A 27,156-nucleotide genomic window follows, 5' to 3' on the forward strand; every position below is an offset into this window, starting at 1 on the left:
CGTAAAACTTCAAGGTGAGTAAATAAAGCCATGATTAGGTGGTATAATATATGAAGTACTGCCAAACCAATTAAAAACAGACAAGTCTCCATATGCCACAGAAATCAGGCCTACGACCGGACATTAAGAAATAGAGCCTTTACCCCCAATTTCTATGTTTCTTTAATACTCATAAATATTTAATTTAAACTGCAAAGCAGAAAGGTCAACTTACCATCTTAACACCAAGAAGCTAAGCTGAAAACCATACAGCTTTTGCCTCTATTTGAATGAATATTCTAGTTTTCACGTCTCTTGACTTCTAACGGCGGTTTTAAGTTAGATATTTTATATTTACACGCAAGAAACACAATCCATATTCACTTTAATGTGCCATTTTGACTCATTTTTGACAAGTAGAAAATACACACACTTTCTACACACTGGTACAAACCAGTGAGTGTGGCTGTCACCGGATGACTTAAGAGGCTGGGGCGTCTTCATAAAGGACTTCATCTACCTTCATGTCATGCTCATCCACTGGGACCTGGGGACAGATCTGTTCCTTGAACGCCAAAGCCAAGGTGTAGGGCTTCACTTTCTGGTGCTGCAGACAGCGCTTCAGGTAGGTGTCATAGTAGCCCTTGCCCCGCCCCAGCCGGTTGCCATCTTTGTCAAACCCCAGGCCTGGCATGAAGATGAGGTCAAGTCCCCCTGTGGAAACAGGAATGCATTTGGAGTATCAATGGTTGTTGCAAGATCACTTCAGGATAGCATCTGGGCTTTATTTCTAATAACATCAACCCTTTTTCTAATTTCTAAAGAAATATATGGTCTTTGTGAAATTACAAAAAAAATCAGGCTGGACAAAGAAGGAAATAACTTTTCAGCTACTTAGTCAGTCCTGCATCCATCCTTCAGCAGCTCTCGTGTGTGCTAGGTGTGACTCTAGCCTCATCCACACCAGCTAGAGCACTGTCCATGGGCAGAGCCTCAGAACTTCCTTTAATTCTAGTACGCGGCTGATTCTACACACCTGTCCAACCCAGTTTGGTGGGCAGTGGGATAGGACAGATCTGGAGGGGTATGAGAAGGTAAGGAAAAAGCAGAAAGGATGGAGCTATTAAAAGTACCAAGCAGCCCACTCCTCTCCCTTTCCAGCCATTGGCAGGCAAGGGTAGGCACAGACTTTCAGCTTAGCTGAGAGCTAACCACTCAGACAGCACTGCTGGCAAGGCATACTATGGTTGGAAGCCAAGGGCTCTCCAGCACAGGGAGCCAGGAGTAGTGTTTTTCAGACTGCCAGTTAGACTGGTCCCTGCTTCAAGCAGCTGCCGACTTTCTATGAGATGAACTCCACTTCCTGCCCCTTGGCATGTCCTGTTCACCCTTCCTGCCACCGTCCCACACTGCTCAAGTGTAGTCCGATCCGACCCTCTAAGCCTGCCTGCCTATTCCAAGCCCTGCAGGCTGAAAACAGTGATGCCACTGACTTTTCTCTCTGCCCCATCACATTCATTTATCTCTACAGGAAAGAACAGTGTCCTGGACACTTGAGCTACTCCCTAGGGTCCTCTTTATGTTCCCAGAGAAACTGACTTCTAAACCTGTAACACACATACATTTTCTATGATTTCTGCTTCTTCATGGAGAGAAAAAGGTATTTTACAAAGTTCTCAGAGAAGATACATCAGGAGATGGTAGTTCAGTTAAAATAAAAACTCAGGCCAAAACAACATGTCTATCAATTGTCCCATACAACAGAGACAAGGACTTTAGAGACTCCGGCAGAGAGCAAGTAAATCTAGCTGGGCAACAGGAGGTCATGAGGTATTTTGACTTGATGTGGATTTTGAAGAACGTCAAGAGTCACAAAAGAAGGAGCAGTGTGCTGAAGAAGAGGCAGGCAGCAGCTTTGTTTGCTGGAGAAGGAAGATTGGGGTGAAGAGTAAGAGGAGAGATAGATGTGTGGTTCTCTTCAGCACTAGCTACAGAAGTACATGAGGGCAGGACAACGGCATGCATATCTTCCAGAAAATTAAAAGTAGAACTACCATAAAATCTAACAGTCCCATTCCTAGATTTTTAAAACAGGATCTCAGAGGATCTTTACCCTTCCATTTTCATTATAGACATAATATATTATTTATTATAGACATAATATATTATTATATATGTATTATGTAATAGCCCAAAGGTAGAGAAGCCCAAAGGTCTATCACAGTAGCAACTGATCAAAACAAACAACAAAAACCACATCCCATGGTACATACATGAGGTAACATATTAATCTGCCATAAAATAGAAGAAAGTTTTCTAATAGTGGATGAACTGTGAGAACACTATGCTAAATGAAAAAAAAAATCAAATAAACACATGTACTATATGATTCCCCTGAAAGGCAGATAGTAAAACATTTATAAACAGAAAGAATGACATTTGCCAGGGACCTGAGGAAGATGCTTTTGATCAACACAGCATTCAGCATTTTAGTCACGAAAATGGAAAAGTTCTAGAGGTCTGTGACATGACATTGTATTTACAGCCAAAACAAATCACTCTACACCTACAATTTAAGAGGTGACATCTCATATGGCATACTAGTTAACATGATAAAAAGTATAAAAGCAAAACAACAAAAAGGGAAGGCAACAGAACAGCCAGGATATCCACCAGTGCCAACTCCTAGGAGAAGGCAGAATTTTGGAGCCACACATTTATGCTGGCGGAAGAAGAGAACGGAGAAAGGAAACGGGCGAGGAAAGCCATCGTCCGTCCGCAGCCTGCAGTCAAGCTTGCTGCTACTGCCCTGCTCCTCCCTGTGCTTGGTCTGCTGCCCTCCCTGGAGTCCACCTCGTAGAGCCGAGTGTGTATGTCTCTGTCAACTCTGCTGGACAGCAAATTTCCTTGCAGGCCATAATTTTTTCCAAGTCATCCTTCATGTTTGGATTTTAATAGACCTCTAGAGCATAAAGACCCCGAAAGACGAGTATATTATCTTCGCATGGATCAATCCTGGCAGGACAACCCCTATTTTAATAACTCTAAGGTACATATACTTGGATTAAAGAAGTAACACTATGGGAAAAACAAGTAAGTTTATTTATCTTTGCACGGCTCCTAGTTTGATATGGACTCTAGAACCAATAAGCAGAAGTGAGACTGGCCACTGTTCTGTTAAGTAGCTCAGGGATCTGAAACTGCCTTTCACGGGTCCTGGCATTCCACTAAAATGTTGGCTGTGTGTCCGTCTCCATAGGATAACCCACACCCAATGCCCTCTACCATTTGTGGACTGTGGCCCCTGGTTCCAGTAGTTACTTAGAAAGTCTTTTCTGGTGTGCTCCCATTTCTGCTATTTGGTGTGTCCAAGCATTTTTCTGAATACATACTGCATTCCTTACTTGACTTAAACCATCTGTAGTTGAAGTCCTTCCTGTGCCTTGACACACGATCTTTTCTTTCCTTTCTCTTCTTCCCCCACCTGAAACACACACACACACATACACACACACACACACACACACACACACACACACACAACACTACTTCTGGATCCCTCCTTTCCCCATTGATGAAGAAATTAATGGGACAAGAAAATCAGGTATGGGCTCAATAAGCTTTCCATGCCTCACACACACACACACTAGAGTATGACCCTAAACACACCCTAATGTACCACCAAGTCAAAATTCAGTGGGCGAAACAGAAAAGTCTTCCTTCGTCATACATATGCTTCCGACAGCTCTGGCACGGCCCTGTTTGTAATCACCAAAGGCTCATGAACAGAGGACAATGATATCAGCACAGTGTCACCACAATTCTGATTTTGTTAAGCCCCTTGTGCTCTTGTTTCCCAGGCCCCACCGGGGTAGAATGTAGCGAGGACAGCCAAGGAGCTCCGCTCATTGGGATTGCAGCAGGAACTTCAGGGAAAGGTCTCTGGGGACCCTTCTGCACCGTCATAGTTTATTGTTTGCTATTCTTCTTGAGGGAGGTGTAGCTTCTTAGCTTTCTTGCATTCAGAACTGTAAATCTTACCTTTACCCCAACCTCATACCCTGCGTTTGTTCGCAATCCTCCTTTTACCCATTATTGGGTAGTACTCTGAAACAGCAACTTTCTCTGACGGCAGCTGGTAAGCGGCAAAGACCATGATCCTTCCTAGCTATGGGGTCAAGGGCGAGCCACTTTCCAGTCTGGGTTTCAACATTACCACCTGCAAATCTGCTTGGTCATCTGCTGGTCATGAGCATTAAATTAGATAATTTAAGTACCGTCTATGGTGATCCCATGTATTATGAGACTTTCTCTTGTGAATTAAGAAATATGAGGCACCATTTCTTGAACAGGTTGGCAGAGAAGGGGATGCAGTTCCTTTAGAACTCCCAGTGAAATTAAGTACACCTACTTACTCCCTTAGAAACAATCCCTGCATTCTTTCATCCCCAAGGCTTCCTTAGGCAAAGAGGGAACAAAAAAACCAAGAGAATGCAGGTAAAGAACCGGAGTTAGGTTTGTTGATTTTTGTTTTCTGTAAAGGGTCAAACAGTAAATAATTTCGGCTATGAGACACTGTGGGCTGCAGGTCCATTCTGCGCTGTGAAAGCAGCCAGAGACAGCATACATGGATAACTAGCTAGGCTTATTTACTAGAACAGACTTGGCCCACAGCTGCAGTTGCTACCCTATCATGGAATATAGGAAGTTACTGAAACAAACACAGAAAAGGAGTCAAAGTGTGGAGAGGATAAGAACAGTATCTCTTAGGGGTGGCAGGGAGGCAATTGATGGATTAAGGGACAAAGGGGAGGAGAACAAGCAGAGCTGTGGACTCTTCATCAGCAAAAGGAACCCTAGGAAACGGGCTGTGGGAGAAAATGAAAGGGGATTTTACGCATGCTTCTACTAGCCCTCGTTCTGAGGATTTAGTTCACCCTTGGGAGCATCATTCTCAGTAAAATAACAGCAGATGTCTCTGAGGACAGCCTGAGCTCAGACTCCTGGGACAGAGGTCTCCAGGATGGAACTGGTTCAGCCACTGAACTGTTTCTACCCTGATCCTGAGAATGAGTGGTGGAGCCCAAGAGATATGAACAGCCTTTCGGCTCTGAAATCAACAGGAACTGTTCTTAGTGTTCTCCTTCTCCCTTTCACTCTTCTTCAGGAACTTCATGAGCACCACAGCGTAGCTGCCCCTCTGCACTAGGGCCAGAGAGCTCATCTTGTTATTCTGAACGTACTGTTCCACTGGAAAGTTCAGCTGCTTATCCCTCTTCCTACAATGAAGGCTTTTTTTCCTGTTTCTTCCTTGCTCAAAAGCATTTAGCAGGGCTGGGGATGTAGTTCCGTTGAAGAATGTTTGCCTATGGGCAAAAATTCCCTATGTTTGATCTTCAACATTGCCTAAAAACAGGCATGGTGAAGCATGTATATAATCCCAGCCTGTAATTCAAAGTTATCCTTGGGTACGCTAGAGTTCAGGGCCATCCTGGGTTACATGAGACTTTGTCTCAAAAATAACAATTACAAAAAAAACAAAACAAAAAGAGCCAACATAAAAAGAAGTAACTTTAATGATAACATCCAAGTTGCCCTTTCTTGGCTATGCAAATCTTCTTCTGGTCTCCCAGACATCACCTCTACATCATTTCCTCTGTACACTCCTTTGCCATCAGTTACATCAACTGAACCGTGTCCGACAAATCTGACAAACCCACTTGTGATTTCCTGCCTGGGTATCTGTGTTCCATCCCATGGTTACTTTATGTAACATAGCAACGGTCATACAACACGCTTCAGTTAAGCGTCCATGCAGTTCTTTTGTCCAATAACTATGCTGCAACCTGTCTTTGCCCTGAGGTCCAGTAAATTCTTTCTTCTTTCTAGATTCCTTATAACTCAGCTCTCCCCCACTTCTCTCTCTCTCTCTCTCTCTCTCTCTCTCTCTCTCTCTCTCTCTCTCTCTCTCTCTCTCTCTCTCTCTCAAAACCACCTTCACCTACAACCTCGAATGAATAAGCATACTATGATGTAAATTTTCCCTGAACTATTAACATCAAATGTCAGCTTAATCAACCACTGCATGCCTAGTTCTTAGCTCCACGGCTGCCTGCAGTGACTCAGGCTCGTCTAGCAAACATGATTCCACGGCACAAAGAACCTGAAACCCCAAAACGAAACACACAGCCAGTAATACATGACAGCTCTTGCGACAGACTCAGAAATCAATACTTTGAACCCATCATGTTTGTGTTAGAGTAGACTGATGCATGATGCTTGCTCCTCACAGAAAAACAACTCAGAACAAACCAATTATGTGTTACAATAAGACGTAAGTCAACTTCCAGTTATTTGTATAAACTGTTTTAAAAATATATATTTTTCTGAGCTAGCAAGATGGTTTATTGGTTAAAGGTGCTTGCCAACAAGTTACATAGCAGAAAGAGAGAATTGACTCCCCCCAAATTGTCCTCTGACTCTACAAGACACGCACACACACACACACACACACTTAATAATTTAAAAAAAAAAAAAAAAAGAAACCTGGAAACTCATGAAGAATTAATCAACTAAATCACCTAATGGAAACAGGTAATTTAAAAAATATTTACATCATAAATGCATTTTTGCTTTGTCCCAATGTTTTGGCCATTGGGAATCTCAATGTAGAACCATGCATTTAAAGACAGAATGACCCCTGACTATTCATTTCATCACTGTTATTATAAAATTCTTGCTTTGACACAGGCACCGATGTGCATGAAAATACAGAATTGACATTTATCACCAAAGAACTGGGCCAAGCACACAACATCAGGTAAGATGTATTCCTGTGTATAACAGGGCACTCGGCTGATCAGCTAGTGATGTATGACAACGTAAGAAGCCTATCTATGCCTTACATTCAAACCTAAGGATACTATAAGTGTGAGGCTTGACTCAATCCTATGAATACTATGTGTCTAAATGAAAGAAGTACTTACAGACCTGGATTGGAATCCATAGGGGACCCACTGAGGTTTTCAGGTCTTTGTGTCTCTGAACAAAGAATTAGACCAGGGAAATATGAACAGTGATAGAAATAAATGGAGGTCATTGCTTAAGAAAGAAAACACTCCCGAGTGTAGCAGTCAGAGAGCTGGGACAACTCCCGAGCTCAAAATTCCTGGGCCATTAGAGCCATTACCCTTCCTGGGCCATTCACAAAGTGCCTGCCTGTTTCAGTTTTGTACATCTGTCTCTTACATGTAGCCTTGATGGGAAAAACTTCTGTGTCTCTGCCAAATCACTTCTCTCACATAAACCTTGATCCTCTCTGTGGCCTAACCTTCCTCTACAGTCAAAGGAGATAGGAATTGAGACTCCTCTGGGCACAGCTAAAACACAGAAGAAAGCTGAAGTTCCTAAGGTACTAACTGCCAAGTATTTCCACACAGCAGCCTCCACCCCAGCAAAGTCAAAGAAAGATGGTCTGTGAAGACATACAATGTCTGTGGATTCCTATGAGTTCATCTCGGGAAGGATACACAGACAAGTGGCTGCCCCTGAGATGAAAAGTTAGAGAACACAAGGAAGCCTCTGGATGAGAAGGGGACCCTATACTTCCATAAAAATGTTCCTTCATGTGTTCCACATGGCACACAGAACTAGAAATGTAAATTTCTCCTCTTAAATGTCAACATTCTGTGTGAAGGCAAAAGCCTAGAAGACTGTCTAGCAATTGGTCAAATGTACTGACTTCCAAATGGACCACTGGGTTTGGATCCCACAACAACCACGGGTAGCTAAGAAACTTCTAATCAACTGAGGCCTTCCTTAAAACCCAAATAGTACCAACATAACAGTGAGACTAAATAAATATATAAAAGAAGTATGCAAAAACTTAATAAGGTGTTCAGTAAATGCAGGCTTCTCTTATACTTACGGATATGAAAGTGCCTACTCTCTGTTGACTCTGAAAGTTTTTTCTTTAAAGAGTTATTTAGATTTGTTTTATCAGCCCATACCCTTTCCAAGAGCAAACCTAACTCTCTACTGCCCTCTGCTGTCAACTAGAAATGTGCAGGCAAAAGCCATTTCACAAAAGCTGCTACAGCCAGGGGCAGAGGATAAACCATACAGGCTCTAGGCAATGGTAGCTCTACTCAGATGTGATGAAAAAGCATTCTGCTTATAAACCGCTTTTCCTTTTACAGAGGCTCCTCTGGGAAGTGTCTATGTCTAAGAACAGAAGAACAGTGGCATTAATCCTTGATGCTCACGGTCAGCTGTGCTGTCCACTTCAGACTCACCCTCACATCCTCACATCTCCTGCCCAGAGCCCCTCAAGACACATCATCATCTGCTTTCTCCAAATGGGAGAATCAAGATGTAATCTGACGAAGTCATATAGCCAGCAATGCTGAGACTCCAGTGCTGGGGAAGAGGGAGCTCTTTGCTGAAGGGTAAAGCTCACAAAGACTATTCTACTAAATCCGCAGGCTCAGTCACACTGAATATGACATCTATACTAGTTCGGATTGGGTCACAGTATGGACAGATGACACACAAACTGGGAAGAAATTCAATAAAGCGGACAGTTAGGGGGCTGGCAGTGCTTAGGTAGTAACCGCTGGGGAACACTGACCATCCACAGACATGCAGGAGGTGGGAGTAAGGACAGAGAAGGTCTATGGTACCAGCGGATTTGCTGCTGGACAGGAATGTGGGTGCTGCACGGGGATACAATGTTACCCTCCAGCTCACTCCTCAGCATCTTCTATTCTCGAATACGTCCACAAAGTCACCCTTGGTGGGTTTTTAATCAAGTGAAAATGAAAAAGACTGTGAGTCTAGTGGAAGCTAACAAACAGATTTAAATGGTTATTATCAGTGGTTACATCTGGGCATGGAGACTTGGATTACTTTTAGCTTCTACCTTATGTCTCATCTTTATGATCAACACTGCTGGGTTTGTTTATCTGTTTTATTTGGACATGAAATGACTGTCCCAGTGCTACAATGAAGACTAGAGAAAACGTTGGCCCATAGCCATGGTAACAAAGTAAGAATGAAATCACAACGAATGCCAGGACTATGGTAATGGTGGCAGAGTTATGGACACCCCCAATAGAAAGAGGTGAAGGATGACCACAGGCTCCCCATTTGGGATTTCAGCCACTACTCATTCCCACAGACCAGCTGTGAGAGCTCTCAGATGCTACAGTATATAAAAAGAGAAATTGTAACTGAAAGTGAGACTCCATGGAACAGCTTTCATGACACACCATCCACGATGGAGTGGGGCCTTACAGTGATGTAGCTGTTTGGGGGCCACCCACCCTCCAGTAAGTAACCCCTCACCCATGTTCCTATAAACAACCCTAGTAAACATACTCAGTGGTTTACTGCGTTGGACCAGGGTGGACTCCTCATTTTGGTTGTTGTTAGCGCTACACCTGGGGTAAACAGATACCTTTTCACATCTTCCCAGGAAAAGATCATGTAAAAACAGAGCACAGCTATTTTCTTTTAGTAAATTTTGTGTGTGTGAGTATGTGTGAATACTCTAAAATATGTCTAGTCTTCACCAGGAGACATATTTCAAATCATGTTAGCTATTTTCTTAAGCATCTAACAGCTTAATTGTATCTTGACCAATATCTTATCTAGAAAATATCTGAATTTTATTTTTTATAAAGACATTATTTTATCAGACACCATGACCATCACTGTTATCCCTATGAACAACAATCGTAACCGTATATGAAAAATACCAAACTAATTACACAAGCCAGCGTGTAAGTGTGCACCCATGCGGTCACATGGAGGCCAGAGGGGGACATCGAATGTTCTATCACTCTATGCTGCCAGCGTGTAAGTGTGCACCCATGCGGTCACATGGAGGCCAGAGGGGGACATCGAATGTTCTATCACTCTATGCTTTACTCTCTTCAGACGGAGATAAGTACCAGCCATCCTCTGGTCTCTACCTCCCCGCAGTCCAGAGAGAACAGGCCTGGCGTTTTGCTTGTGTTTGGTGTTTAAACTCAGTCCCCATTCTTGTGCACCCAGCATTCTCACCCACTGAGCATCTCTGCACCACCCAATTCTCTACGTGGGTTTGCAGCCCACAGTCTACCAGTCAAATAAGGCTATGAAATTTCACCTGAACCCAGCCATGCTTCATGTTGTCACTAAAATGGAAGAGTCCGTCCCTGAAACAGACGCAGTACTAGCCACTAAGCCCCAAACATTTATTACCTGCCCCTCCACAGAAGAGGTTGCCAGCCCTTGATCTGGGCATCTCCCTTAGGGCTTAAGCACAGAGAAAATCAAACTTCAATTCACCTTATCTTAAAAGATACTGACTAAAATAAATAATATGGAAGGGGATATTAAATTATTTTCAATGCAAAAAATACACAGACACAGTATTATCTAATCAAACAGCTTCCTAAATGTTATTTTGGCACCAAGTTTGGGAGACATTTGCTACCATTCATAGTCAGATGGGTCTAAACAGGACAATAAAAGTGGGACAAAATGAATGTTTTTTTTTTCTAACTTGAGTAACCTCTGGTTATGTAATTTTCTTTAAAAAAAGAAAAAAGAGGAAGGTAGAAACTCTTCAATCTGAGTTAATAATTCTTAGCACTCTTCTTCCATGTGACACAATCAAGAAAAAAATAAGAGAAGCACAGAAAGACAGACTATTGTACAATATTGTACTTGTATCTAAAGCAGTCAGACTCACAGAAATGGAGAAATGGAAAGAAGAACCACGTTCCTTAAGGCTGGCGGGAAGGTCATCTGGTGCATGTGTTAACTATCAGTGGGCACTTTCAGGTCCCCAAAAGAGATTTTTTTTTTTTTTTTTTGGCTTTTTGCGACAGGGTTTCTCTGTGTAGTTCTGGCTGTCCTGGAACTAGCTCTGTAAACCCAGCTGACCTTGAACTAATGAAGGAATGAAAAGGTGGCTTTCTCTAAAGCAGTGTTTTTCAATCTGTGGGTCGCGACCCCTTTGGGGGTCAAATGACCCTTTCGCAGGAGTCATTCAGGACCATTGGAGACATGAATATTTACAGTACGATTCATAACACTAACAAAATTAGTTATGAAGTGGCAAAGAAATAATTTTATGGTTGGGGGTCTCCCAACACGAGGAACTGTGTTAAAGGCTCGCAGCATTAGGAAGGCTGAGAACCACTGCTCTAGAGTAACGAAGAGCATCTCTTCAAGGTGCAGGGTAAGAGTGCCCTTGGGCCTCTTGCTATCTACCTTAGGTTGTACATGAGGAGCTCAGGAAGTCATTGTCCTCACTGGTTAGAGTGCTGCTCATTTCCTCAGCCTCAAGACTTTAGCAAAATGGGAACTGCTCGCTGACCTCCATCACCTGCTTTACCCAAATGCCTAACATGCGCTTGAAAGCGCAGCAGTATCTCTGGTTCCGCAAACATAAGCAGACTCACAGTATATCTCTTCAGCTTGCTCTCTCCTTCCTTTATAGGCCTCATAGCTCACCTGATATGAGCCTTGTGTGACTAGAACAACTTCTACTGCTGCGAAACTCAAGTTAAAATAAGACAATGCTATGAAAAAGTGTCACCTAGGTCTATATAACATCCTTCCCAAAGAATTGTGCTGATTTTTTTTCACTCCAGCTAGCCTTGTTATCTGCTTCAATACGTCTTTTTGGTATGTAAAAAACTTCATCTTGAAACCCTTAATGCACCCTAAAACCAGCTTGACAGCAAGGGGAAAGCAAAAAAAAAATCTCCTAAAGCTTTACCTTCTATCCGAAATTCAACGGAATCAAGTCAATACATAGCCATCATTAATAATTTGATAAGTACAATGTCAGTCCCACCCAAGGAACTATAAAGAACATGGGCAAGGTATATACCAATTAGGACTAACAACTTGCTCAGCTGAAAACACACCCAGGAAGCTGAGTGTAAGGAAACACCTAAACTATAATAGGGATGGGGTGATTCAAGTGCGAAGGAGATAATTGCATCCCACCGGCAAAGGGGTTAACTCCAGGAAGATGACATTAAGGAAGTGGGTGCTGGAAGAATTAGAACTTCCAGGGATCTGGAAGAGGAGCAGCAATGGCCTGTGATATCAAAATGAAACAAGAAAAAAACATAGATATGGAGAACTTGGCATGTGTTCAGGGACAGTGATGGCTGCCTCTGGAAAAGAAGATAGCAGGGGCATATATATGGACCATGTGGAAAAGTGCCTCCAGAAGCTAGGAAATAAACCCCTGAAATTCCATAGTGAGAACCAGTGAAGCCCTTGGGCAGCTTGACAGGAAAATCAGGAGAACATGAGTAGCCATGGAGGCCAAATGGAATCTCCAAGCAAAAGAGACTCCACCGCAAGGTGGAGAAGACCCGGGACAAGTGAGAAGCATCTTTAAGATCATACAGAAACAGTCTAAAATCACTCCTGGCATTTAAAAATGCTACATTAACATATTCCTACATAAGCACACACTCCTTATGAAAATGTAGTATCGAGCTGCACGGCACTCCCACACTCCCGGGAGCATTCTGAAGGAAGGCTGGGGAGAAGGTCCTCACTGGTTTGTAATCGGACCCCAGTAACCTGTACCCCCTGTACCCCACCAGACAAACTGACTCCTTTTAAGACCCTTCCACGAGCTCAGAAGAAGAAGCTTAAAGGAGTTCCTTTGCAGGGCACTTGGGTCAACAGGGGTACAGCGGGTACTCAACACATAATGAGGGAGAACCTTCTGGAGCCTAGCAATTACATGTCTTACATTCCTTGACATATCTTGAAAAGGTGCTGTGGGCTGGTTAAAGATGAGGTATTTCTCTAAAACAGATATCATCCTCTGACTTTTCCTAAGTGTTCCCTTATTTGTCTCTAGCTATAACACAGAAGGAAATAGCATAGTTTTTCTATTGTCCCATGCATTTATTTAAAAGGTAATAGACTCCTCGATAGTGTTTTTCAACACAGAACGAAATGGTTTGTATTATTTTTCCTGGATGCAATGGATAAGGCTATGTGCAGAGAGAATGTGGGAGTTATTCTACTGGCATTAGACAAGTACCAACACTGGTGTCATACGAGTCAGAAAGGAGAGCAGAACGGTCTTCAAAGGTCACTCTCACATCCAGTAATTCCATATCCAGCCAGCTGTTTTCAGATGGTTCCACCTAATTATACACTTTAAGGATCTAGCATCTCATTCATCACGACTGAACTGCTGTCTATATGCCCAAACAAATGGACCAGCATTTGTCCCTTTCTCCTCCAGAGTGGGAATTCTATTCTGGATTATACATTTCTGTTCCCCATGATTTTGGTACCTATTTTTGATCAGTTTTTGAAGATGGAGAGTCTTAGAAACAAAAACACTTGGCTGACTTCATTGTTCACTTTGTGACTTTGATGAACTATTTCCCACAGGGGCGCATTCCCTTACAAAGGTAAAAGACTGACTTGGAGACCTCCAGTTGACTCCCACTTCAGTGATTCTCACGGCACTATCAAATGACTAAGGGTCATGCAAATGTGGAGACTGTGGACAAAGGCCCTGCTTCAGCGCACTCCATCTGTGAAACACTGACATCTGCTGGACTTGGAGAAGAGCGTGCAATTCATCTAAGAAACAATCCTGAAAACTACAGCTGGCATTCCTCGCTTTGCAAAACGTTCATCGAGGATACATGCTTCTCATCCAATCAAAGTTTCAATGTTTGTTTTCACAAAACCTGAGAAATAATTGATTATAAAAATTTTTGAAATTCTTTTAGAGATTTGAAAAGTTGAGTCTATGCTGTTATGCTTTTCTATACAAAAGAAATAATCACTTAAAACATAAGAGAGTATCGAGCTGTGAAACACTGTGTAGTCACAGCATAGGGGGGCTGGGGGGGAAGGAAAGGGGGGTGGATAAAGACAATAACGACTTCCAGGTGCTATCTAGCAAAACACTCACACACACAACACAAACACACACTCCCCCCACTGAATATACATATATGCATTATATAAAAAGGAAAAAATCTGCATACAATAATAACAAGTATAAACTAGTTAAAATACACTTAAAATACATTAAAGGAAATGTGCAGATGCAAGGATGGGGTACAGGGACACACAAAGGATACTATGCTGAAAAATTCTGTTAACTCTTTGGACTTACTTGTGCCTTTATCTTATCAGCCAGTAATCCCATTCAATGTACCTCAGAAACTACAAAAAAAAAAAAAAAAGTTTCTGACAGAAAACAAATATACCAAAACATCTTAACTTATTCTCTGAATGCTTTGAATATTGAAAAATTAACTTTAAAGATTTATTTTACAATTTCTAACTTTGTGTGGGTAAGTGCACATGAGTACAGATGCCTGTGCAGGCCAGAAGAGAGAGTTGGGCCCTTTAGAGCCGCCTGATGTGGGTGCCGGAAACGGAGCTCAGGTCTTCCACAAGAGAAGTACCCACTCTGAACTGCAGAGCCATCTTTTTAGACCTGGAATAATGTAACTTTAAAAGCCACCAGAATGCTTACACAGCTATCCTAAGACACTTAAGGGCAGCTCACCACTGAGATGACCGTGTGTACACTTGAGTGTGTATTGTCTTTTTCCAAAATGAATCTGTTTGTCATTGCCTCCCTCCCCTTCTCCCTCTTCACCCTACTCTCACAGTATTGGTACTCAAATGTATATGAAAAACTTTCCCAATAAAGCCCAACTCTATTTCAAACTGTTTGTCCTATAAATCTTTCCTGTGATGCCATCAAGAATATTGGCTTCACTGGAGTGGAGATCTCTGAGAGGAAATCCTCAGATGGAGCCATCATAACAAGGCTGTGTCTTCCTCCTCTTGTGGCTGTTGCCAGTTTAGGTGATGCCATTTCTAAGCCCAGGAATAAAATTCACCTGAGTATACAGCCATAGAGCTTACTTTGTCCCCTAGACAAAAACAAATTATTTTGCAAGTCTTCAAAACTATGGCTGATAAGAACTGCTATCTACTGACCCAATACCATCCTATAATCTGTATAAAAGTATATAAATAAGAGAAACTTCCTGGGTTCCCTATATTTAGGCTTGTTATGTTAAGGCCAATGAGATGGAAGGATCTGCAGAAAAACCTCCTGCAGTAGGGACAGCTAACATTCATCCACTGCCATCAGCTCCGTTTTCCTTCTTGCTCAGTACAGATAGGATGGCTGGATCCACAGAAGCCATTTCACAGTAGGAAAGAATTGCCAAGAAAATGGTAGCCCACACTTTCACCTCCTTAAACTGAGATGAAATGTCAACAACCACACGCCACTGAAAGTGTATTCTCATTGTATAAAAACAAGTAATAGGTAAGTCCCTTCATTGTTTAAACTGTACTTTATAAGATTTCTATTTCTTATAGTCCAATGCCATTACTAACCAGACTACAATAATCAAATATATTAACCAACAAAGAAATTTTTAATAAATTCCAAAAGTTCTAAAGTATTTGTGCCAATATTTTCTTACTCAAGGGGAATAGATAATAGAAAATGGTTAGGACATATAATAATGTTAAATATTGCTTGGGTCAATGAAGCATCTAATACTATTAAGATAAATCAGTTAACAATGAGACCCAAATCATTTCTATCAAAATATTAACTACTATACCTTTGTATTACAAATGGATGAATAAGGAATCAAGAAATAATTAAAGGTTAATAGCAAGGTCACAACAAGGACAAAATATTGATTGCTTGAATGATTTATAAAAAGAGTAGGTAAGGCATAGATAACAAGGAGAGGAAAGGGGAAAGCAAGGAGCTGAAGGAAACAAAGGGAAGACAGAGACAGTAGGAGAGAGGAACAGGGAAGGAAAGGAAGATCCCTGGGGAAGGGAAGAAGAGCTGGGCATCACCTGTGTCCTTTCATATCCCTGTCCACATGAGAAACTCCTCATAGTCCCTGACCCCAACTCTGAATGCTCAAGGCCTGTGTGTCTCACCCAGCTAACCCCTGACCAGCCCTTTCCTCCTTAACCAATCCCCTTACCAACACTGACACTCCCCACCCCACCTATCCACTGGACCCCTGGCCCCTCTACATCCTTAACCCCTCAGCATGGTAACCGCAGCAAGAAGTTAAGAAAATAAATCTATTGAACAAAGCACAGATGTTTCAAAAATGTTCTCTAGAGTTAGACAAGTGGTTCTCAACCTGGAGGTTGAATGATGCTTTCACAGGGTCACATGCCAGATATTTGCATATCAGACATTTATATCATGATTCGATCAGTAGGAAAATTAAATTTCTGCAGTAGCAACAAAAATAATTTATGGTTGGGGGATACCATGACATGAGGAACTGTATTGCAGGGTCGCAGTGTTAGGAATGTTGAGATTCACTGAATTAGTTTACCTGCCTATATTATACTATGCTAGAAATAAAGTCCAGCTGTGACCCTATCAGAAGAAGAGATCATTCAATAATCACCACATATGGCTAGTACTTCATGACAACAACTAATATTCTTTAAAAAAAAAATACCAATCTGCTAGCCTCACATGCATGAAGAGAAGACCTGGGTTCAATCCCCAGTATGGCATAAACAAGGAAGGGTTGTACACACCTGACATCAAAGTCCTTGCTAGATAGACACAAAGGAGCAGAAGTCTATAGGGTTAAGGCCATGACAATGGCTAGGATTTGAGAAGGAACTGGGCAGAGTGGTTCACAGTCAGTCTCAGCTTTGGAAGCTGATGTTCAAGATTCTAAGTGTAAGGCCAATCTAGACGATAGACTCCACTTCCCTCTCACCCAAAAGAAAGATGAAAGACTCCAGCAGTCAGAGAAGAAGGGTGACATTCAGTCGAGGTAAACAGATGAATGAAGGCAGCGGACCCAACTCCCCAAAAGAGAAGGGGGAAAATATGAAGCACCTCTTTTCTTCTTCCTTGCCATAGAATCTGGAATTATTTTCTAGGCAGTGAAAACGACTTCCACATGGTAGAGTAATGCTATGCTGAGGTAAGGTTACATTTGCAAGAATATTTAAAGAAAGGCAGCTAGTGAGTAGGCTTCATTTCCCTGTGGAAAAGAATTCAGCGTCTATTAAGGTCAACAGAGGTGAACGCAAACTCATTTACAGATAAGGTTTATGTAAAATCTCCTTTTACTCTGATTTTTCAATTAAAAAAAATTCTAACATAATTTCTAGGAAATACTACAATATATTATAACTATTTTTATTAATTGATTACTTCTTTTTAAAATTCTGGGGCTTCTAATAATTGAATGTGTACATAAACTTAAAACTAATCATAATTTTATGGTTTTACTCACAGGCAATAAGAAAGGAACAGGAAAAGTACTCTAAGAGCTTCAGGTTTACAAAGAAAGTTCTGCGTCACCCGGCACAGTCCTTTAGAGAAAAAGCAAGTGTTTAATAGCACATTAATGAATCATTGTGCCTAAACAGACATTCCGCAGGCTAACCCACTTGGCAAGGATTGACCGCAATCCCTAAGGGAAGGATCTTTTCACCTCAATGCACTGGGAGTTAACCAGAAGTAAATTACCACTTGGGAAAATCAGGATGTATTCTACAGTCGCTGCTACCAAAGATACAACAGGACGTTCTGAAACAGATCCAGGGAAACCTAACAAGCGTGCACCTAGCATTCAAATTAAAATCCAAAGCTGACTTCTCTGTGCTTGGCTGAGTACAAAACGGCTACAGAAAGAGACTGATCATGAGCAGCTCGTGAGCTCGTGTGCAAGAAGCGGCAGTTCACTTTCCAGCACGGCACAAACTGGGCATGGTGGCAGAGGCCTGAAATCCAAGCATCTGGACGGTAGATGTGGGAGAAGCATAAATTCACGGCCACCCTCAGCTACGCAGTAAATGAGCTCGAGACCTGCCTGGGCCACCTGAGCCCTCACTGCAAAAGAGAGATGCACGGGAGTGAAAACCAGAGAACCGGAAGGCCTCCCACTCTGGTTAACTGCCTGTATGTCCTTTAAAAAGTCACTCCCCCTCTCTGGGCTACAGCTAACTCACTGGAATACAGAGGAGAGAGTACAAGGATTGTAAGGATTTGGTCTGCTTTCTAATTTCTAATTGTTCTGCTTTACAAACTTCTAAATCTGAAGGAAATTTCCTCTCTGGTGCAGAGTAGGAAGCCACCGCAACTGCCATCATGACAGAGAAATGTACAAAAGCGCACATAAAAATGACAGCTGTTTATTTTTAGCTAAGACAAGCTATTTCAAAAATTCAAAAAAAAATCAATTAATAACATTTCTGTTGTATAAAGGAGACATTGTAAGACCAAAATTAACCTGCAAGCCCCACCTGCCCAAAGACCAGGCAAATGCCTGGGATGCTGGGAGTTGTACAAAGCTCTACAGAAAATATGGTGATTGAACAGATTTGTCCTTAAAAGGGCCCACAAGTCAGGACTTGGCTCGAAACTGTGGAAGTGGTTTTTCTCTTTCGAATCTCAGGATTAACAAGATGGCTTTAAGTTGGCAAGCATACTTCCTGTAAGACAAAGGCTGTTACAAACCACATCAAATGCCAATCACATGGGAGCTTTAGCAACGTACTTCTTCGTTTAGCAAAAACTATACCGAAACCAAAAGTTATCCTGAGCAGATGATAGTCATCCGCATGGCACTGTCCCCGAGTTATCACCAGCTTGCTGAGAACTCTGTAGCTGTGACAGTCTGGCCCGGTTCTTGGGCCTAGGTGCCGCCCCAGGCTTTCAGTCTAAAAAGTAACACATTTGTATGACCTACAAAAGAAGAAATATGGCAGGTGTGTTATCTTCATCTAATCTGGGGCCTAGCAACTCAATGTACCCAGAGGCCAGTGTACCCATGGGGTACAGAAAGAAGCATGGTGGAGTAGGTCACCTTGACACAAACAAGCTGTAACCACCTAGCAGGAACAAAGATGCTCTAAAGAGAGAAGGTTGTGGTCATCCCTGCTGTCAGACGATTGAAACAGTCACCCCCGGGGAACTGGAATTTCTCTAGTAATGTCATGCAGCAAGTAGTGAAAGGCTTGGTGCCAGTCAGAGGAGGAACTCTTTTCTGCTTGTCCTCTCATGAAGAACTGGAGATAGGTGGCCAAGCCTGGCTTATTGAACCTTCTAGAGCCCAGGCTTTCGACCCTAAACACTCCAGTAACAAAACTGCAGGTTTTGTTTCTCATCAGCCTTTAACACAACAAATGTACCGCGTTAACAGACCTTTAGCATGATAAATACGCAAGGTATCCATGCCAGTTCCCAGCCTCCACTGCAGATCTGCCAGCATCAGCAGCCAGAGATCATTCCATGTTTCTCTTAACTCAGCGACTTTCCCAAGACCAGTCCGGAGAGAAGATAAATTTCAAGACTATCTCCCAGGAAGGCCCTGCCCAACCCAGGGATAATGTTGACATTTTACACATGATATAAGTTTAAAAATCACAGCAACTATTAAAAAATTCCCATGCATTGCTTGTAACTTTGAAATTTCAGATTTTCTTTCATGGTTATAAAGGACTGGTCATCTATTCATTGATAGAAGCATTCTGTGAATTTATAATAAATACTGGATTCACATTGAGAAATTTCCAGTATGAATCAACATGTTGCTAGAGTTGTTGAGGTCAGAGCACAGACCCTAGCAACCAGAACAAGTCAGGCTCAGTCGCTGCCCTCAGTTAGTCAGTTTAAACAGACAATAATAAAAAGCAGAGAAAGAAGATTAATCCAATGTGGCCGCATTGAGAAGAAAAAGAAATAAAGAGATTCGATAAACTCTGCCCTACGCAGTCCTTCTTCAGGCCTTGACATGAGATTTACATTTATTTTCTTGCATGCATTACTTATTACGCTAGTTATTCAGTTAGTCATGAAGGAGGACAACACATGCTATAGAACATGTAGGGAGTCAGAAGTCAAGTTGTATGCGTCTCCATATGGGTTCCAGGATCACACTCAAGTCCTCAGCGTAGTGACAAGCAACCTTTACCTCCTGAGCCATCTCGCCAGTCCCAACGTTTATGTTTAAATAGCAGGCAACAGTTACATAGAAATAAACAGTCCCACTCAGGTTGTGGTCGTTGCCCCATCACTGAGCTAGCTCTAGTCTCTCATGCAAGGTAGTCTGGAAAGTTGTCAGAACTGTGTGACATCTCTTCCTGGCAGACAAGTTCCTTCTCTGGTTGGCATGGGCTTCAGTTTTTTCTATCTCTTGGCATGGGTTTTCTGGGGGAATTCCAGTTTGGGGGGGCACTGCTTCAGTAACCTGATAGCTGAAGAAAAGGCACTGCATGTCTCCTTAGACCTCTCTTCATTCCTGCCAGGATGGCTATACACACTATAAACCATATGATTCTAGGGTACCAGGGGCAGAGTATCTTAGACCAAGATCTTGGCCCCTGAAGAGATTAAGTGTACTAGCACAAAAAGAAATAATGAAGCATGGGGGATCAACAGTAAGCGCCAAGGATTTAAGAATCACAGAAGAAAAAGACTAGAATGTTGAGAGAGCCAGGGAAAATACTCAGCACTTAGTGGTGATGGCTTCGTCTTATTGATTCCTCAGGACAACACACTGTATAGTATTTAATTGTATATCATCCTACTTTACCCTGTTACAAAACAGTTTTAGTATTCCCATCTCTGGGGTGCTTTCATATATTAAGTGATTTGCCCATCTGATAAGGAAGTGAACCCAGATTGCAACTTGAGAGCCAGTGATCTCAGGCACTGAACTGCAAAATTCTATCCTGAAGAAATGGATGACATGTTCTAGCCTGGGAAACAGCAAGCCTCACTTTCACAGACAACTCGACCCCAGCCAAACAGCAGCCACAGCAGCAAGCGCACCTTCACTGAGCACCTGCCACGCCCTTACTACCTCTTAGCCACTATCTCGCTGAAGCTCTGTAACAGCCCATGGGCAGGCTTCAAGGGCTCCATGTCCCTATGAGGTATCTGAAACTCGAGTTCAGGGGCTGAAGTCACACAGTGAGAAATGAGTAAAACTAGAGATCAGTTCTGAATCTCTCATTGCCCACTGTTATAAAATGCTGTCCTTCAGCAGAAGGAAAGGAACCAGAACGCACTGGGGAGGAGCAGAGAGCATGGGGAAATACTAGTTCAAACAGTGGCCTGAACTTTGGAGTTGTCCAAAGTCGCTGCTTTTGGCTACAGCAGATCAGCAGCAAGTACTTTCAGCCAGAGATATAGATGACCACAGTGTACAAGAAAACACCTAACAGATGGGTAAGCTGTGTAAAAAGGCAACTGAGAGGAATTAGTAGGATGAGGGAACCAGTTTGAAATTCTTTCTAGGAGAAAAGATGTATCAAAAGCTAGAGACAAAAGATGGCTGGGGCTTCGAAGCAGGAAACAGAAATTTTACAAAGAGGGGCTGAGGAAATGTCTGAGTGGCTAAAAATGCTTGCTGCATAAATGTGAGGCCCTGATCTCAAACCCTAGCACCAACAGAAAAAGCCAGGTGTGGCTGTGTCTGTAACCCAGCATTATGAAGTGGAAGAAACAGGAGGATTCACTGGGGCCTGCGAGATGCCAGCGTAGTTCCAGACTCAGTGAGAGACCCTGCTTCAGAGCAATAATGTAGAGAGTGAGAGAGCAGGAACACAACATCGTCCTGTGGTTTCTACTCCTGCACATGAGCATACACACTAGTCCACACACATATACACATACCACATGTATGCACTGCATACTAATATACAGCAAAGAAAAACCTGATAATACTTGAAAATTACATGGTTATAAAAAGAGAGACAAGAATAATTTTATGGACATAAGCTAGCTATAAACAGAAATATAATAAAAAGAATTAATTTAGAACTATGGAATTCAGGAATAGTGGGACATCTTGATGTTTAACACAAGCTGACCGGGACAGCTCAGAGGAGAGGAGCTATGACATGCAAGCAAACACCTGCTTCTGTGACAACAAAAGGCTATGGGAACTAAGTCTCCATCATGCTTCTCATAGATACTCAGCTCGGTCTGTGGGTAGCAAATTTTTCTCAGGTCAAATGAGCCTTTCACAAAGGTTGGAATATAGGATATTTACATTACAATTCATAAAAGTAGCAAAGTTACAGTTATGAAAATAATGTTGTGGTTGGGGGTCACCGCAACATGAGGAACTATATTAAAGGCTTGCAGCATTAGGAAGGTTGAGATCCACGGGACTAAGTGTTTAATAAATATTTACCATTTGTCTATAATCCTTGAAGGCTGAGGCAGGTGGACTGCAAATTCTAAACCAGCCTGGGCTATACAATGTCTCTCTTAGTTGGGGTTTCTATTGCTGTGAAGAGAAGCCAGAACCATGGTAACACTTATAAAGGAGAAACATTTGATCGGTGGCTGACACTTTCAGAGGTTCAGTCCATTATCATTACGGCGGGACACGGCGGCAAGCAGGCAGACATGGTGCTGGAGAGGTGGCTAAGTCCTACATCTTGCACAGGAAAAGAAGGTGGTCTGAGACATCTTTTGGGTATGGCTTAAGCATATATGAGACTCAAAGGCCACCTCCACAGTGACACACTTCCTCCAATGAGCTCTTAGCCACTTTAACAAAGTTACATCTCCTAATAGTGTCACTTCCTTTGGGGGCCATTTTCTATTCAATCACCACACCATCTCAAAACAAAACAAACCAAGATAAGATAACATTTTCACACTTTTTGTGACACAATTCAAATTTCTTTAGCCTATCACGACTTTGTGCTGACTTTTATTTATTTGCATGAAGCCTATGCCCACTGTCTTCACCATAATCTTGCAGGTACCACACAGTCCTAATAAAGAAGGAAACGGGAGAGCTGAATGGGAACTCTTCTCAATGAGTGATTCTAGCCTCCCCCAAAGTACTGATCTGTTCAACCTAGAGGGGTATATTCATAGACCCTGCCCCCATGGTGCCCCTTTAAGACCGTAAAATGTTACAGTGGAGTGCTATAAAATCATTGCAGCCACGTATTTAAGTTGTGTCCTGGGTGTTCTCACACAGACATGAATTCTTAAAATGTCTCAGAAAAATCAGACAATAAAACCATCACTAAACATTATAGGTGAGGGTCTGTTCTCCAGGATCTCAGAAATGGTTAACAGGATGGGGAGTCTGACTACTGACAGTGTTGTATCCATTCTCTTTTGTTCTAGACCAGCACATGCCACTCACACCTCAGCCCCACCATTCAGCTTAGTGGTTGAAGAGGGCTGGAGAGGTGGTCATAGGCCCTCTTCCCTGATCATGGAAAACTAGTCAGAAATGGTCATATACTACCTAGGCCATGGGGAAATGGGAGTTAAGACCAGAATTTTATTGAGACTGTTAGAAAACCAGACTTGCTCTTTTCTGCTAAAAATTCTAGCTGAAAAGGTGATCTCCAAGTCCAAGCTGCCAAGGACCATGTAGATATGAAGCTATTGCAGATACAGAGTCACAGCAAAGACACACTGACTCCTAAGGACACCAACCAATCCAGACACATTTAAGGCTGGCTGTTCTGTGTAGTCTTCAGTTTCTGCCCCAATATTATCCTACTTGTGTTTAAGCCAAGTTGATTAAGGTTGAATCAGGCTATAAAATCTCAATGGAAGGACTCCCAGATGATCAAATTGTCTAGGCAGCTCTCAGTTTAAATTCAATCAAGATACAGCCCCTCTATTTCATTTACCAGATGGGCTGGTATGCTGTAAACCTAAAACAACAATGCCTCGTGTGAACTTTTTGCTTGAGAACTCATAATTGCAACTGAGGGTATATAAGTTCACCCCTTTCTAAACCGAGATAACAGAAGCAAACCAGGAAGACGAGCAGACCACAAAGGCTGCAGCAAAGACAATCTGAGCTCCAATCAGCTCATTTCAAACAGGGAAGCTCACCTTTATGCTTCAGCACTGAACTTACCACATTCTAAACTGCTGATGTAAGTAAAACTGCACACTGAGAATGTGACGTTAGGAAGAAACAAACAGCTGGCCTGCCTGCTCAGACATTTCCACAAGCAACAGCAGCGATCTCTCTGTCCTATGCCACAACTGAGAGAATCTAAAGCATCATACTCTATTCCACTGCGATGTGGGTTGCAAGTATCACGGGAGCAAAAGCCATTGGTGCTACAAACACGGCATGAATAAAGAGCACAGGGTGAAAATGAATAAATAAACCCATATTGGGAACGCACATTTTCAAGACCAACTCCTGAACTTCAATGTTTTCGATATTCAGCATTCTTTTTTACTTGATACTTACGTTTGATGTATAAAACATTCAAAGACATCAATTCCCCCAAACTAGCCAAGCCCAACCACACTTAGTATCTAAGGTCAGAAGATACAGGCTGCATCTAGGTAAGTGTTTTGGTGTGAGAAACGAAGCCTTACCAGTGGATAAGGCCTCCTCCCGAACATCTCCTTCACTAGGCTGATGAATGTTCCAGGATGTTTTTGGAAGTAAAGAGATCTCTTCAGGTGATGCTAATCTCACCATGTCCATGTGATTGCTCTGGAATCGGTACCGAGGGATGAAGCAGATTTTGCCTTGTTTGAAAATGTCCTTGATTATCTCTTCTGTCTCAATTTCATCTTGCATGCTCAAAAAGATGGAAATTCTTTTGGAATTTTGATACTGACTGTGGGCAATCACCTAAGTGGGAAATGAAAGCAATTATAGTTTTTAAGACTATATTTTTCATAAACCAGAAACTCCTCTGACCAATGTCTCCCTTTCGTCACAGCTTTCTCCAAGTAAAGTGATACAGTGAGTTCATGCTATGTTCTGATGCCTGCTTTTTATTTCAAGACTCAAGATTTGCAAATCTGATGATCCCTTTACCTCTCTGCTAGGCCTACTGTCTGCATCATTAATCATTAAGAAGACATGAAGTGGAAAAGTTGTCTATCTCCAGAATTCCTGAAGTGATCCCACTTCCCAGAACATGTCAGAGGATTTCTGGTTTATTTTCTCTTTGGAATTTGGATCTCACCCATTTTCCCAAACTTTGGATTATTGGGCATTTCTCCCATCAATTTTACCCGTTTAAGCCGAACCTTCCTGACCTCTGCAGAACCTTTTCTACATTTAGAGTAATACACAACTCAGCACTTCAGTCTATATGAGGTAAATCATAAGTGAATCACTGCTTCTGTGTCCTAAATAAAGGATTCTGAATCAGTTCACAAGCTCCCACAGAGACCATGCTTTATAACCGTCTCTTAGCTCTACCAATGCTACTCCATTCAAGAGGGTGTTCACAAAGTTCATTAAAATGGGGCCACGGGGCTCCTGGTATAAGAATCCTTATTTAGTGGAATCCCTCATCAGGCAAAAGGAGCTAAGTTTTAACCCTAGGAACTTACCCAGACTCAGAAGCTGGCCCTTAACTCCCCTTTGTTCTCCATTCCTTTTCTGCTCTCCCCTGTCCTCCAAGCTAAAGGAAGGACAAGGCAAAAGCCGCTTACAGTGTGACTGGCGGGAAGATACAAGTAAAGAAAGCCAAGTTACATTTAATACAAAGGAAGGGAGAAGTCAAGCAAAGCATATCAAATCAGGGCTACAGAAGAAAGTCAACCCCTGGTTTCTGAGAAGCTGTAAAGCTGTCAGGAGGCTGGGCAGAAGTGGAACAAATGGAAAGGGGGCTGCGCAGATTTGGAGTAGGCCTAAGACTTGGACACCCTTTATTATACAAGAAAGTATTTCTCTTAATCTCTCTAAGGCAGAGCGGAGAGAACCAAGAGCTGAATAAGCAGTAAGATTCACAGCTGGAATTCAGTGTGAGACTATGCATATGCATTTGCCTGTCTTCCTTCAGCCCATCTACGTGCTATTTGTTAAGAAGGGAGGATAAAAGGGAACTCATCTTAACAAAGAAGACAAAGAAGCAAAACTCTAAGTCCTGAAAGGCAGAGGGAGGGAGAGACAGTATTTCCAGACAAAGCAGCACTAAAATATGGACACAGGAGGGAGGCAGAATCCACTCTTCTCTTAGAATCCTAACCTGTGCCTACAAAAGCAGAGGGAATCTTGTAGCCAACACACTTTCATTCATAAATATGTGCATATAAGAAAAACCAGGGGTTTCATTCAGTGGTAGGCGGCTTCACTACCATCTGCACAGGGAGACAAATTAGAAAAAAAAAATAAGGAAAAATGTTCAGAGACACAGAAAAATGTTCAATCCAGACTTTTTACTTTCTAATTAATTTACTTTCTAATTCCTGAAAGATCCAAAGGAAAACTAGTAATCAAGATGTGGTGGTTTGAGTTAAGAATGAACACCATAGGCTCATACGCTGAATGTGGTGTTCCCATTTGCTGAACTATTTAGGAAGGATTAGGAGGTGTGCACCTTCTTGTAGAAGGTGTGTCACTCAGGGTGGGCTGTAGAGGACATAAAGTCCTTCTACACACAGATGAGCAGGAGGGAAACCGGGATGTTAAACACTAAGGGTTGTCCTTTGAAGGAAGAGAGGTATCATCTGTTTTCTGCCCAGGAGGCTGGGAATGATTTGATTAATAGCCTGGTGACCTCTGAACTATCTCTATGGTCAGACCAGACACGGTTCTCACACATTCTTATGTTGGTCTCAGTCACCCACTCTAGACTCTTATCTTGAGCCCTGTTTCTCAGCCAGTGGGACCCACCTTTATGCGAGATGTCACATGTGCTTCGCAAATGGGAGCAAAGGTGGTTAATAGCCTGGTGACCTTTGCACTATCTGGATAACCAATAGCACCCCAGATCTTTTCCAGACCTTTAACGTGTCACATCTGGTCAATAAGACACATGTACCTTGGAAAGAGTTTCAGTGTAACCATGTCCTAATTATTATACACACAGGTTTGAACTAATTATCACCAGAAAACTTTCCCCCCAAATGTGCTGTGCTTAAACATGCCTAAAACAAACTGAACTGTCTAGGGCTCTAGAAGCTTGAGCTAAAACCAGTCAGTGAGTTGTGCTGAGCCAGACTTCCTTGTTTCATGCTAATGACATTTTCTTGCCTTTGGGATTACAGAGACCCCAAGAGTGGGCTTTGAGGTTTCAAAACCCATAGCCCATGGCAAATCCAGTCTCTCTCTCTGTCTCTCTCTCTCTGTCTCTCTCTCTCTCTCTCTCTCTCTCTCTCTCTCTCTCTCTCTCTCTCTC

General features: G+C 42.3%; 1 protein-coding gene across 4 annotated transcripts in view; it reads right to left on the reverse strand.

Annotated features, from left to right (window-relative positions):
* Positions 1-347: 347 nt before the first annotated feature.
* Positions 348-27,156, reverse strand: part of Mthfs (methenyltetrahydrofolate synthetase) — a 28,348-nt gene continuing 1,539 nt past the window's right edge. For 2 of the 4 annotated variants that reach the window (XM_050157312.1, XM_050157313.1), the window contains exons 2-4: positions 25,367-25,475; positions 24,392-24,653; positions 348-693 (exon numbers count right to left, since the gene is read on the reverse strand). In XM_050157312.1, coding sequence (XP_050013269.1) covers positions 461-693; positions 24,392-24,599 — 441 coding nt within the window. In that variant the 5' untranslated portion in view covers positions 24,600-24,653; positions 25,367-25,475 and the 3' untranslated portion in view covers positions 348-460. The remainder of the gene's footprint in view (positions 694-24,391; positions 24,654-25,366; positions 25,476-27,156) is intronic. The other 2 variants (XM_050157311.1, XM_050157314.1) reach the window with 1 other exon arrangement.

This window comes from Alexandromys fortis, unplaced genomic scaffold (genome assembly GCF_014885135.2).
Source record: "Alexandromys fortis isolate MF-2015 unplaced genomic scaffold, M_Fortis_MF-2015_v1.1 scaffold_85, whole genome shotgun sequence".
Lineage (NCBI taxonomy): Eukaryota > Metazoa > Chordata > Mammalia > Rodentia > Cricetidae > Alexandromys > Alexandromys fortis.